Source organism: Abramis brama, assembly GCF_963993115.1.
Source record: "Abramis brama genome assembly, chromosome: 21".
Lineage (NCBI taxonomy): Eukaryota > Metazoa > Chordata > Actinopteri > Cypriniformes > Leuciscidae > Abramis > Abramis brama.
In genome coordinates this window covers 19,245,863-19,258,386 of record NC_139983.1, presented here as the reverse complement: position 1 = coordinate 19,258,386, position 12,524 = coordinate 19,245,863, and the positions used below count along the sequence as shown (strand labels likewise).

Genomic DNA, 12,524 nt, shown 5'->3' with positions numbered 1-12,524 from the left:
AAATTATTTAATTATTTAAAATAACACAAAAGGCTAACATAAATAACATAATAACATAAAATGGCTTTAAAAGCCAAAACAACTAAATATCAAGATATTTTTCTTATTTTATTTCTCTCTCGTGTGTGTGTGTGCGCGCTTGTAAAGTTAAGGCCTCAATACACCCAATACACAAGCGAAAACACTTAAATGAAGTGATACACTTCATTTCTTCTGTTCAGTCCGTCAAGGTCAGATGTCCGTGTGTAAAAACATGAACACACTGGAGAACTGCTTTATAGTATAAAATGGAGTTGTACTTTTGTTGAAATGAGACACTGACACCGTTTTTCATGTTTAAAGGAGCTGTATGTAAGAAATGTATTTCAATTAATCATAAAATGGCCCTGATATGTCACTAGACATTAAGAAATCATGTTCATTTCAAATACTTATATCACTGACAACAGTAGTCCGGCCAGGATATTGTCATTTAAAAAGTGAAGTTGCAGCCCTCAACTGATGTTGATGTTGTCATGTTGTGTTTTGGTCTGATGCTCCACCCTCCACCTATCTACCAATCACAAAGTCAGTAGTGTTTCGGCATCGGGGTTGCCAGCTCAGCTCTAGTTACCACAGCTGCAGCTACAAACGTTCGTGCTGGATCCGGCAGCATATCTGGCAACCTCGAGTCAGGGGGGAGGGGGAGGGGATACACCGCTCTACAGTAATTTGAAAGTGATTGCAGTACCAGTTTTGGCCACAATCTTACATACGGCTCCTTTAATACTGTAAAGCGGCTTGCTTTTAAGCAATAAACTTGAAGGGATGTTACTAGAGTGTTGAATTAAAGAGCTCGTGCAAACCATGTTGCTATGATCAGATGATTTTCTTATGCTTTCTTTAAAAAAATGCTTGGTTTTATATTTTTTCTGTTTATTTTGTTATTGAAAGGAAAGCATGCATAACATGTTTACATATTCATATAAACAATGCTCTCAGCAATGACTATGTTTCCATCCACCTATTTTTATGCACATTTTGCTGGATGGAAACGGCAAGATGCGCATAAATTCTTAAAGGAGAACTCCGGTCAATTTTAACATTTTTTTGTAAATTTGGAGTGCTGTCAGTACAGAGAACAACGACAAAAATCGGTGTTGCCTACACCGTGTTATCCTCTTTTTAAAATTTGCACCCTGTTGACTTCAATGGGGCAAGTTTTAAACCTGCTTTTAGCCTCTTAACATCCTTGATGTGTCATTACAAGTGCACAGCCATTGTGAGTGATTCCTTCAGAGTGAACACGGTGAATCTGACTGCAGTAGATGTGAAAGATATGAATAAAAGTGATGTTAAAAAAGCGCACATACCTGTATTTACTTCCTGTTTTCGGTCGAAGTCCACAGTAGTCGATTGTCGAGTTCACGCGCGTGATCATAGGTAACTAAGCAACAGTGGAGAACTCGACAATCGACTACTGTGGACTTCGACCGAAAACAGGAAGTAAATACAGGTATGAGCTCTGGCTGAATTAACTTCATTTTTATTCATATAAAGGTTACATTCATATAGGTTAGGATTAGGCATTTAGTTGTGATGGTTAAGGTTAGGTTAAGGGGCTATAGGGGTTTCATTATATCAATGAATATCCTTGCAAAGATAGCCATAAAAATGACTGGAAAAGTCATGTAGGTTCATGGGTTAAAAAGAGTGGGATCAAATTTTTTTTTTAACAGTGTAATTATTTTAACTGCAATTTTTTATAATTATTTTAGTTACTTTTTTATTAACATATACTAGAACTGTCCATAGATTAAAATACGTTTAAAAAAAAAAAAAAAAAAAAAAAAAAAAAAAACACCAACCACAGGGGGCCTTCGAATATTAATGTGGACAATGCGGATCCTTGGAATCAAAGAGGTTGCAAACCACTGGTATAATGAGTGAGGAACCAACCTGTGTTTAAGCAGAAGCCACTGTGCAAACCACAGTCCCACGAGCAGCATGCCATTGATCTCACAGATGGAAAACGCCCACTCCACGCGATCAAACAGATCAAAGAATTTATCTGGCAGGGGCGGGGACTCTTCCTTGGGTGGGACGCGCTCGTGCACCACTGAGATCACAACTGTTGTTGTGAGGAAGCAACACAGAGCGTACAGGAAGGCCACACCTGTTTTGAACCACTCTGTGGGATACGGCGTTCGCTCCTGCTCAGGCAGAGGCGGAACCAAGATACGAACTGCATCAGAGTGCAAGCTGTTCTTTGAAAAGCCGTTGAGGATCTTGCCGTTGCTAACACTGCCGTTGGCAAGGGCGCCGCTGACGTGTCCGTTGGCGTGGTGACTGTTTTCATGGTTGTTGCTCTTGTGTGCCTTCATGTGGCTGGTGAAGCGCAACGTCTCTATGCGCTCCAAAAGTTGTCGACCACCGTCCCCGGTGACCAGGGACAAAGGCGAGGCGTTAAAGTCTTCCTCAGAGAGTTGCAAGAGGGCAGGGCCGTCCTTGTTCCGCAACGCATCCGTGTACTCCTGCATGCCCTCATCTGTCAGCCAATCGGAGACATCACTGGCTGTCCACAGCCTCACCTCCTTCATGTCTGGGTGAGAGAGAGAGTAGGAGGGCCGTTTCAGGGGCTGGGGAGGGGAGTTGAACCCACACTCAGCAGTTTGGTGCCCCGACAGCAGTCATAGCGTCTCTGGGACATTGGAAGAGAGTAGCTGGGAGGTCCAGCTCTGCGGTGATAAACTCAGTAACCCAAATTTTGTAGTCTCAAGGGTGCTGAATCCCTTAGTGTCAGTGTGCACCAATGTATGGCCCTGAAAAAGAAAAGCACATTCAAGTTAGCTAACAGACTGTGATTTATACCGAAAAAGCAATTATTTGCCCTAGCAGTAATAGAAAACAATAATATTTGCTGCCAATTATGTAGACATTTGTGTGTATCAAGAGCATGCATCCTGTGCAGTTTTGACCAACAACAGTAACTGTGGCATAGCATGGCAAAAAAAAAAAAAAAAATATCGGGAAAAAAAGCTTCAGTCTTTGGTCACATGATCCTTTAAAAATCATTCATATATTGTGATCTGGAGCTCAAGAAACATTTCCTATTATTATCAATGTTAAAACAGTTGAGCGGCTTGATATTATTGTGAAAATAATTGTGAAGATTCTTTAATGAAATATCTAGTAACATTATAATGTGTTTAGAGTAACTTTTGGTCAATTTAATGCATCCACTTATTACCAATAGTTCATAATGATTCATGGGATGTGTCACTCCTTGACTCATAAAATAACTTAAGCACAGTCGATTTTTTCCATTTGTCATACACTTCTTTTTTTAATGCATGCAATGTTGTAATTAATCTCTGAGATGTTTGGTTTGGTTCGAAGCTGCGGAAAATAGAAACATGATTAATAACAAATATTTTTTCTCATATATCAGTAGGACCATAAAGTGTAGCTAATTTTAGAGTTGAACAAACTTTATTTAAAAATCTATATTTTCAGCTTTTAACTATGTATGTACTGTCTGTATGCATGTTTGCTGATAGAGCATACAGATAGATATTATATTACTTGTTACACAATGTCACATACCCCCTTAATGTTCTGGAATGCGGATAATGACTTCTACTTGCCAAGCTATAACTTGTATGTGTGCGTAATCGAGCATAAACAATACAAAGAGCAAACAAACTGAGAGAGAGTGAGAGCGAGTGAGAGCGAGAGAGAGAGAGAGAGCGAGAGAGAGAGAGAGAGAGAGAGAGAGATTAAAAGTCTCTGACTCAACATTATGTCTGGAAGACCTTTGGTTATTAAATCAGCTTAGGGGAAAAACACTCACACACACACACAAAGAATAACCAGTCAGCATTAAGAAACAACAACAAGTAAACAGCAACTTGGAAATTATGCCAAATAACCACAGGACATTTGTCAGATGACTAGCCAACCATTAGCTTTTATCCTTTTAGCAGCGATAGGAATCTGTGTTGCTCTTAGTGAACAGACCTATGGGCAAAAGCTGCTTTAGTTTTTTATTTCCCACAGCATCTATTCTTGTTTTATTCTAAAATGATGTTTTAGTTTCATTTTTTAAAAGTCGCTAAACCGGTTCGGTCAGATTCATCAGCTCATCTTGTTTATTACTTATAAACAACCTTATTTTATGTGTTACAACACATCGCATTCATTAGACATACAAGGAGAATTTGTGATATGCATTAACAGTGCTGAAACATTTTAAAAGTTACATTTTAACTTGAGCTGTTAATGAGCAATATATTATTACAGCATTTATTAACCTTTGTTAATTTTAGCTAATAAAAATGTTCATGTTAGTTTACAATGCATTAACTAATGTTAACAGATACAACAGTTTTGACAGTTGAGATTAACAACTAAGATTAATAAATGGTGCAGAAGTATTGCTCATTGTTTGTTCATGTTAACTAATGTTAACAATAGTCCAAAAACAATACATTTATATTCAATACAATTAATTATTATCTAGAGTTCAGCTGTTGATTATGCTAATTACTGTTTACCAGTTTTTCCAGTAAGTTATCAGCAGTAAACGGGGTGTATGATGTTTATGATGATGCATTAGTTATAAGAAAAGCTTCAAATGAACCGTGAACAAACTGACAACTTGAATAAACAAATCTCACCTTGACTAAAATAAAACCTAGCCTACTTAATAAGATTTTCTATAAATCATAATTTAACACTGCTGCTGATGCTTTGTACACAAACCAAATGCATAACCTTTTCCCCCAAAAATTCCAAAGTGGTGACGGCATCTGATACAGAAAATTACAAAGCGGATGTTGGCCAGCTTGTGCGAGAACACCCACGCGGATAAACATACAGACATAAATAAAATTTCACTGATAAGCTGATAAGACTGATAAGCAACACTGAACAAAACAACACAATATTCAAGAAAACATTCGCAAACGCATGGCTTTCACTTCTCACCTTTCTAGACCTACGATCTTCCTCTTTTTTTATCAGACATCAACATTTCCCATTGCTCATCCTCTTGTCAGAAAACGCTTTACATTTTAATTTAAAATATATTGTAACACTGATTTAGCATTTACAATTTTTTCCGAGGGTGTCACATGTTAGTCGTATTACAGTGGATCTTCATCATTTAATGATGTGACCATAAATAAATACAAATAAAATATCCTATACACTGGTGATTCTTCAAAACCCTTTTGTCTTCTTTAAATCTTAAAAATTAAACCGGATTAAGGATCTGATCATTGCCTTGTTCACCCAGTTTCACTGTCTGATAATTACTAAGGCAAGGTATTCAATTGGATTTCATGCAATGGCGTATCATAGAAAATACAAGATCATGAAATTTAATGTCATAGTTTTGTAGAATTTCAAGGAATCTCATGACATTTCATTTCACATTATTCTAACATCCACAAAATTCTGTGAAATTGAATAACATTCAATTCCAAAACATAAAATGTATTTTATGACATTTTTATATCATATCGAAACATTAAAAACAAATTTGAAAAATTAATTTTAAAAGACACAATGCTAAAGTTTGAGCTATTATATCCTCCTCATTATCCTTTAAAACTAAAGGGATTTCAACATTTTCTTTCTTTTTAAAATAATCTTAGGTGACAGAAAAATTTCATTTCAAAATTTCATGTGCATTTTACAAAACCATTCAACAAAACCAGCATTTATATCAGCAGCAGAACAGATCAAGTGAGCTTTTGCATGACTGAATAAACATCACAGTAGAAATGTACAGGCTTTTCATTTGTGTATAGCTGCACAGTTTTGATAACCTCATTTTACATGGACTAAAAACAAACATGGCCTCTTAACACACCTGGCCCAGTTCCTATTCACAAAAGGTGGCAAATATTTACAGAACACACACATACAAGGACGCAACTCCTTTCATATATGCAATCAAGCAAAAGAAAAAGACTATGGAAAAATGAACAAGAGTCATCTGGCCACTGAAATCTACGTCATTACAATATTGTTCGTTCTTTATTATGCAGTCCAGCTGATAGTAAAGTGGAAACAGTCATGCATGTCATTGGTGAAACTTTTAACACATGATGAAACGCATGAAATTTATGAAAAAACACACCTATATCACAAAAGAATGCCTATTGGACTAAACATAGCCAATATTACATAAAGATCAATGTTGGGCCAAAAAGCACACAGCGATGTCTTTACTAACAGTTAGTCATGCAGCAGAACACACACACACACACACACACACACACACACACACACACACACACACACACACACACACACACACACACACACACACACACACACACACACACACACACACACACACACACACACACACACACACACACACACACACACACACACACACACACACACACACACACAAGCACTCTCTCTTGGTAAAAGCCGCAGTTCTCTTTAAAGTAACAGCAGAATAAATAGCTTATTTGCCTGTATTCATATAAGTGCACTAGCTGGATATAAAGATTTGCTTACAACTGGACAATTTGGTTAATATTTAAATTTCACAAGCAGTTAAACGCACATGAAAGTAAAAGTCATTTGTTTGGCAACCCATACAATTCTATCTGTCATTTCTGAAGGATAGAAATACAATATGTAGTTATACTTTTGTGGCATCATACTTTTGGTTTAGTTCAGACTTTTTATCATTTAAGTCACATTTAAGAAACAGTGTGTTGGGTTAGTTGCGTAAGGTTAGTGGAGTTCATATGACCATTCAAAATTGCAGATATGTACATGCAGTTATCAGCAAAATTATCCCATTTCAATCCTTTAGGAACTGTTTTACATTTTACTGGTTATCTGAAAACACAAAATTCTAATTTAACAGATGACATAAAAATGCTTATCTAATTATCTTCCCAAATAAAAGCCCAAAATGTGAATATTCAACATCTTAAGACGGTAAATCAAAGGTCATGCTGTTAAGGAGTAATTTATGGAAGACGCAGGTGTATGAACCACCAGTTGTGCAACCATAATCACTGAGAGATACTATCCTTGAGAGCTGCGGTTTCTCTACTTTCCCACAAGCTCTAGTTCTTGGCTGTGGGAAAGCAAATGTTTCTTTAGAGAAGAAAAGCAAACCATCTACTAGAATCTCTGACTGTGCTCTGCAAGTGTGTGTGTTTGGATTTTTCCATTAGGAGACGTTTTCAGTGTCCATCTCCGTGACTCCATATTGTGCAAATTAATTCATCAGTGCTTCAAAGACTACATAAACACCATTTTGGTGCTCTGCCTTATATCTACAGCTCACATCATCCTCACAGACATGAACCTTAACATAGCACTGTAAACCTGAATCTGTCACAGACGCCATTTTTTTATTTCCATTTATGCATTAGGGCAGGGGCCTTAAGTTCCTGTAGGGCGAGAGACCTGCAGAGTTTAGATTCAATGCTAATTTAAATACACCTGATCCAGCTAATCAAGTCCTTCAGGCTTATTTGAAAACTAATGCTGCCTTTGCATGCTGTATTGGACGAGCCATAAACTTTAAACTTGGCGGAGGGGAGAAGGATTGCTGCTGTGACTGCTATTCATATTAGTTTTCTCCAACAGTGTCATAGTGTCTGTCTTGTCATTAAAGTAATGCATATTTACTTCTATGAATCATTTAAAGCATATTGTATCTGACAGAAACTTCTAGAATCACCAGCAAGCTGACTATCTAGATAACACGCTAAATGTTTAGGCCTATAGTTATTAAAGGGCACCTATTATGCAAAATTCACTTTTACATGGTGTTTGAACATAAATGTGTGTTGGCAGTGTGTGAGCAAAACCACCCTAGAATGATAAAAATCCACCCAGTGTTTTTTTTTTACAATCTCAATAAATCATAAGCACTGTCTCAGAATGAGCTGTTCTCAGATTCGGTGCAAATGTGACGTAGAATTGCACAGGCCCCTCCCACGACTCCTTGATTGACACTTCAGTTTGAGCATAGCCCCGCCCTGAGTGAGCTGGACACAGAGTCCGCCATTGTTCGACGCTTGAGCAGCTGTAGACAAGAATCTCTCCTAAGCGATTGAGGTGTGTTGTTGTTGGATGTAAGAATGAACATAGCAGTCTTCATTTACTCTCGTTGTTACTCGAGGATGGATCTGTACTGTTCGTGATCCAGCTTACGGTCTTCAGAGCGACAGGACTAACGTTACTGATCACGGCAGAAATGAAAGTGAGAGCGCGCTCTTTATCACAGCTCATCAAGTCGTTTTACAGATATAAGGTTTACGTTACCAGTTTATTTAGCACCCACTGAAAAGGTGTGTATATATTTGTTTACTGTTAGTTGTAACGAGTGTTTTGTGTACTTCGCTGTGTATGTTGATGATAATGAAAGGGAGAGAGAGAGAGAGTTTATGGATAAGACTTTAATGCTCACATCTTATACTGTGTTTATTCAGCTCTTACAGTGCGTGTTTGGAGTAAAACTAACGCTCATCTTTTGTGTGATGTACAATAAACTTCACTGAACTCGTCAGTATATTTTGGTCATCATTCGGACGGGTTTTGCTACAGCAGGCTTGTATTAATAGTGGATAAAAGCAGATGACAAATAAATTATAACCATAATTAAACTAAACTATACCTGTTCTATCTCTATACAGCATATATTCTCTGGCTCTGTGGGCATTATTGTCCGACTCCGAGTCGAAATGAACACCGCAACAGAGTTTCTGTTGAGATTGTCCTTCTGGTTCTTCTGAGCGAGTGCTCGTGAGGCTCCGCCCCCTGGGCCGTGCAGCAGCAGTTAATTTGCATTTAAAGGGATACACACTAAAACAGCACGTTTTTCTGAGCCCCAAAAAATGACAATTAAACATGCTGTAAAAAATTATCTGTTGGGTATTTTGAGCTAAAACTTCACATACACTCTCTGGGGACATCAGAGACTTATTTTACATCTTGTGAAAAGAGTCATAATAGGTGCCCTTTAAAGAATGGGAAGCTAAATATCATTTTGGCTTTAATAAGATTTTCCCAATCATTAGGCAAGAATAAACCTGGTGACTGATTGATTCCTGGTCGTTCTGACAACAAAGCAGTTGAATGCGGGAAGTAGGAAGTAAGACATTTCCGATAGCACGTGAAGGCAGCATGTTTGAGCAGGGTTGGAACTAAACGCTGTGTTCCCTTGGAATCAAACCCATGGCCTTAGCATTGCTAGAACCATGCTCTACCAAATATAGGCTACAGGAATGCAACTTAAACAGCTGATGCCAGTGGGACTTTTGTTTTCTACTCAATTTATATGAAGAGAGAAAGCTATTTATTTGTGAGGGCAGTTTAAGGGACAGTTTACCCAGAAATTATTATTTTGTCATCATTTGACATCATCACTCATCCTCATGTCATTCCAAACCTGTATGACTTTCTTTCTTATGTGGAATATAAAAGAAGATATTGTGAAGAATGTTTCTGAAGAACTGTCTTTTGTCCATACCAGTGAAAGTACAAGGGGAACTTCATTGACTTTCATTGTATCTTCTTTTGTTTTCCATTGAAGAATGGGGTTTGCGATTATATAAATATACACACACATTCTCCTTTCACATACATACATTTCTATGTGAAAGGAGAATGTATGAGTGTGAGAGCAGAAATGTATGTATGTGAAAGGAGAATGTATGAGTGTGACAGTAGAAATGTATGTATGTGAAAGGAGAATGTATGAGTGTGACAGTAGAAATGTATGTATGTGAAAGGAGAATGTAGTAGAAGAATGGATTTTGGCTTGTACGGGCCCCTCATACTATGAGATTATATATTACTGGCAGTTTATACGGTGACAGGATGCATGTAACTAAGCAACAGAGCTGATGTCCGTTAAAAAAGAGGCAATTATGAAGAAGTAGTAGGCCTAAAAGTCCCAAAGCTGTATACTCTTCTGCTTCACACTCTGAAGTATGTACTTTTTCTTCACAAAAACAGTAAATACATTTAAGGCATAGTACAAGTAGGCGAATTGGGATGCAGCAATAGAGTTATTCATTTAATAACTTTCAAAAGGCTGATTAATTCAGGAATAAATGGCTTTCATTATGAATGGGCCATTGAATCATTGGTTCACCCGATTGATTGGCTTAAAATGCAGATGCATTCAGAAACTAAACACCACTGCGTGTTGCTCGGAGACAGACAACAGTTCTGCTCTGGCTTTATGTGTAGGCTAATATTAAAAATGAACGCATTATTTTTCCCCATAACTGATTAATTAAACTAATTCTTTATACGAACAGGATTACTCCTGTCCTGACCCAGCAATATAGATTACCATGCGTGGTGGACTATGCATACACATAATCATTGGTATTTCCTCAAAGAAAAAGTTTTATAAATCTCCTTAAGTTGTCCATTGATATTGTCCACAAGACTGTTGAAGGTCTTTTTATTCCCACACCCCGCCTGTGTGTGTGTGGATAATGAGAAGGAGCATCTGCTACTCTTATCTTCAAAATACAGTCCCTTATTTTCTTGTAATAAAATACAATGTAACTGTGTTATGCAAACATGTACTCCTCCTTTCGTGCGACCTTGACCATGTCCTCATCCATCCCAACTCCTCTAAACACCTGCGGCTCTAGGTACAAACTCCAATAACCTCAGCTCTACCTGCTTTGCATTTGCATTTTTAAAAGTTTCAATCAATTAATCTTATTAGTATGCATGTTCTCATAACCATCCCCAAAGCAGGAACTATCTGACCTCCACATAACTTGGACGTTTATGCCCCAGAAAGCACAAATCCTCCCTGAAGGTCACACATTCCCATTTTAGTAACTCAACCACAAAGCACTTCCTCAAATTTAAATTTCCCTGCCACACATGTATAAATTTCTCTTCCTCATTTTCTTTTTCAATCCCGCTTTTTTCCTCATGTTTAATTCTTTCTCTTAATTTTGTTTGTAATACCACACCATTAATTTGCATAAAAATACAACCAGGAACAGTAATGTACAGTAAACCCTGGACAGTTTATTGTAAATTAAATTTTTGGCTTAGCCTATTTACTCTTTGTTCTTTGCCCGCATCATAATGAACCACTGAACACACAAACACACACATCCATAAACACTGGCACACTGAAACCAAGTAGCCATTAGTGTGTAAAGAGTGAGAACACTGTGCTACAAACAGAGTGGTATTGAGGGCATTTGGGTCTCCCAAAACATGCTTTAAAGTTGTTATTACCTCATTATACTCACTTTCTGCCTTCACATATTGTTAATAAGATTAAATTCTGATATTTAACCTCCTTAATATGCATTGAGTGCAGTAATCGTGTATTTTTATGCATGTGATGAAGTGAAGTGTGTAATCAGTGCATTAACTGGTTGAAAAAACAGCTGGAATACTCCAGAGTCTTGCACTTAAAACCACATCAAAACACCACCTGCCATCTAAACGCACGTATAGAAGCTTGTCTAACATTCATACAAACATGATTGCGAGGTATTGCAAACCGCAGTTGGTTTGCAGAGCTTTCGAAGAGTAAATGGGTGTTCTCACACTTGGCAGGTTTGGTTCGATTGAAATGAACTCTTGGTGTTGTTCATTTGATTAAGTGTGAACGCTGCCATCTGAACCCTGGTGCACACCAAACAAGCGGACCGAGACCGCTGAAAAGGTGGGTCTCGGTCCACTTCCAAACAAACTCTGATGCGGTTAGACAGAAATATGAACGCAACATGGACCAAAGACATCTAAAAGAACCAAAAACAGGACATGATGTTAACCGATGCGACCCTAAAAAGGACAGAATTCTGAAAGCATACCTGTTTTTCATACCTGTAGGAGCTACATTGCCCAATACAGTTTGGAACAGGCACGCAGTCCATGAGGACGTTAACGGTGGGTCCTTGTGGTAGTATGTCAGGCAAATCCAAACATTCTCCTATCATCCATTGACCTCAAATATGGCTTATCATTTGAAACATGCAAGTATCAGCAACTTAACATGGGCGCTTGCTCTAACGTTAACCTAGATAAATGTGGGCTATTAGGCGCATATCGAAGTGTTCGCTAAAGTATAGCATGCTTACAGTGTGACATGGAGGCACCGGCACAGCACAATAACTTGCATTTTTTCCCTGATAACAGCGAAAACAACTGAAAAATATTAACATAAATGACAGAGTAATTTATGGTCATACAGACAAGGGTAATACATCATTTGAAAATGTAAAGGTACTTTTATTTGTATAAACTCACAATCACAAAAAAACGTTGTGCTTTTGTAAAATATATGTAATACAAAAAGAATATGTGCTTTCTGCCGTCTCAGTCTCTGTGAACTGGAGCACGCCACAAAAATGAACTGAAACTCAGTATATATAGGCTACTTGCCTCACAGACATGAGAAATATATCTATGGAAAGCTTGAAATGTCTACTTTTAAATGAACCAATTCAAATAGTCAACAAATACTCTCTGATTATGTAATCCGTATGAAAAATACATCTCTCTAT

At 37.6% G+C, this 12,524-nt stretch overlaps 1 protein-coding gene across 2 annotated transcripts in view; it reads right to left on the bottom strand.

Annotated features, from left to right (window-relative positions):
* Window positions 1–12,524, bottom strand: part of sgms1a (sphingomyelin synthase 1a) — a 28,469-nt gene that overhangs the window by 8,697 nt on the left and 7,248 nt on the right. For both annotated transcript variants that reach the window (XM_084097682.1, XM_084097681.1), the window contains exon 2: window positions 1,939–2,801. In XM_084097682.1, coding sequence (XP_083953808.1) covers window positions 1,939–2,579 — 641 coding nt within the window. In that variant the 5' untranslated portion in view covers window positions 2,580–2,801. The remainder of the gene's footprint in view (window positions 1–1,938; window positions 2,802–12,524) is intronic.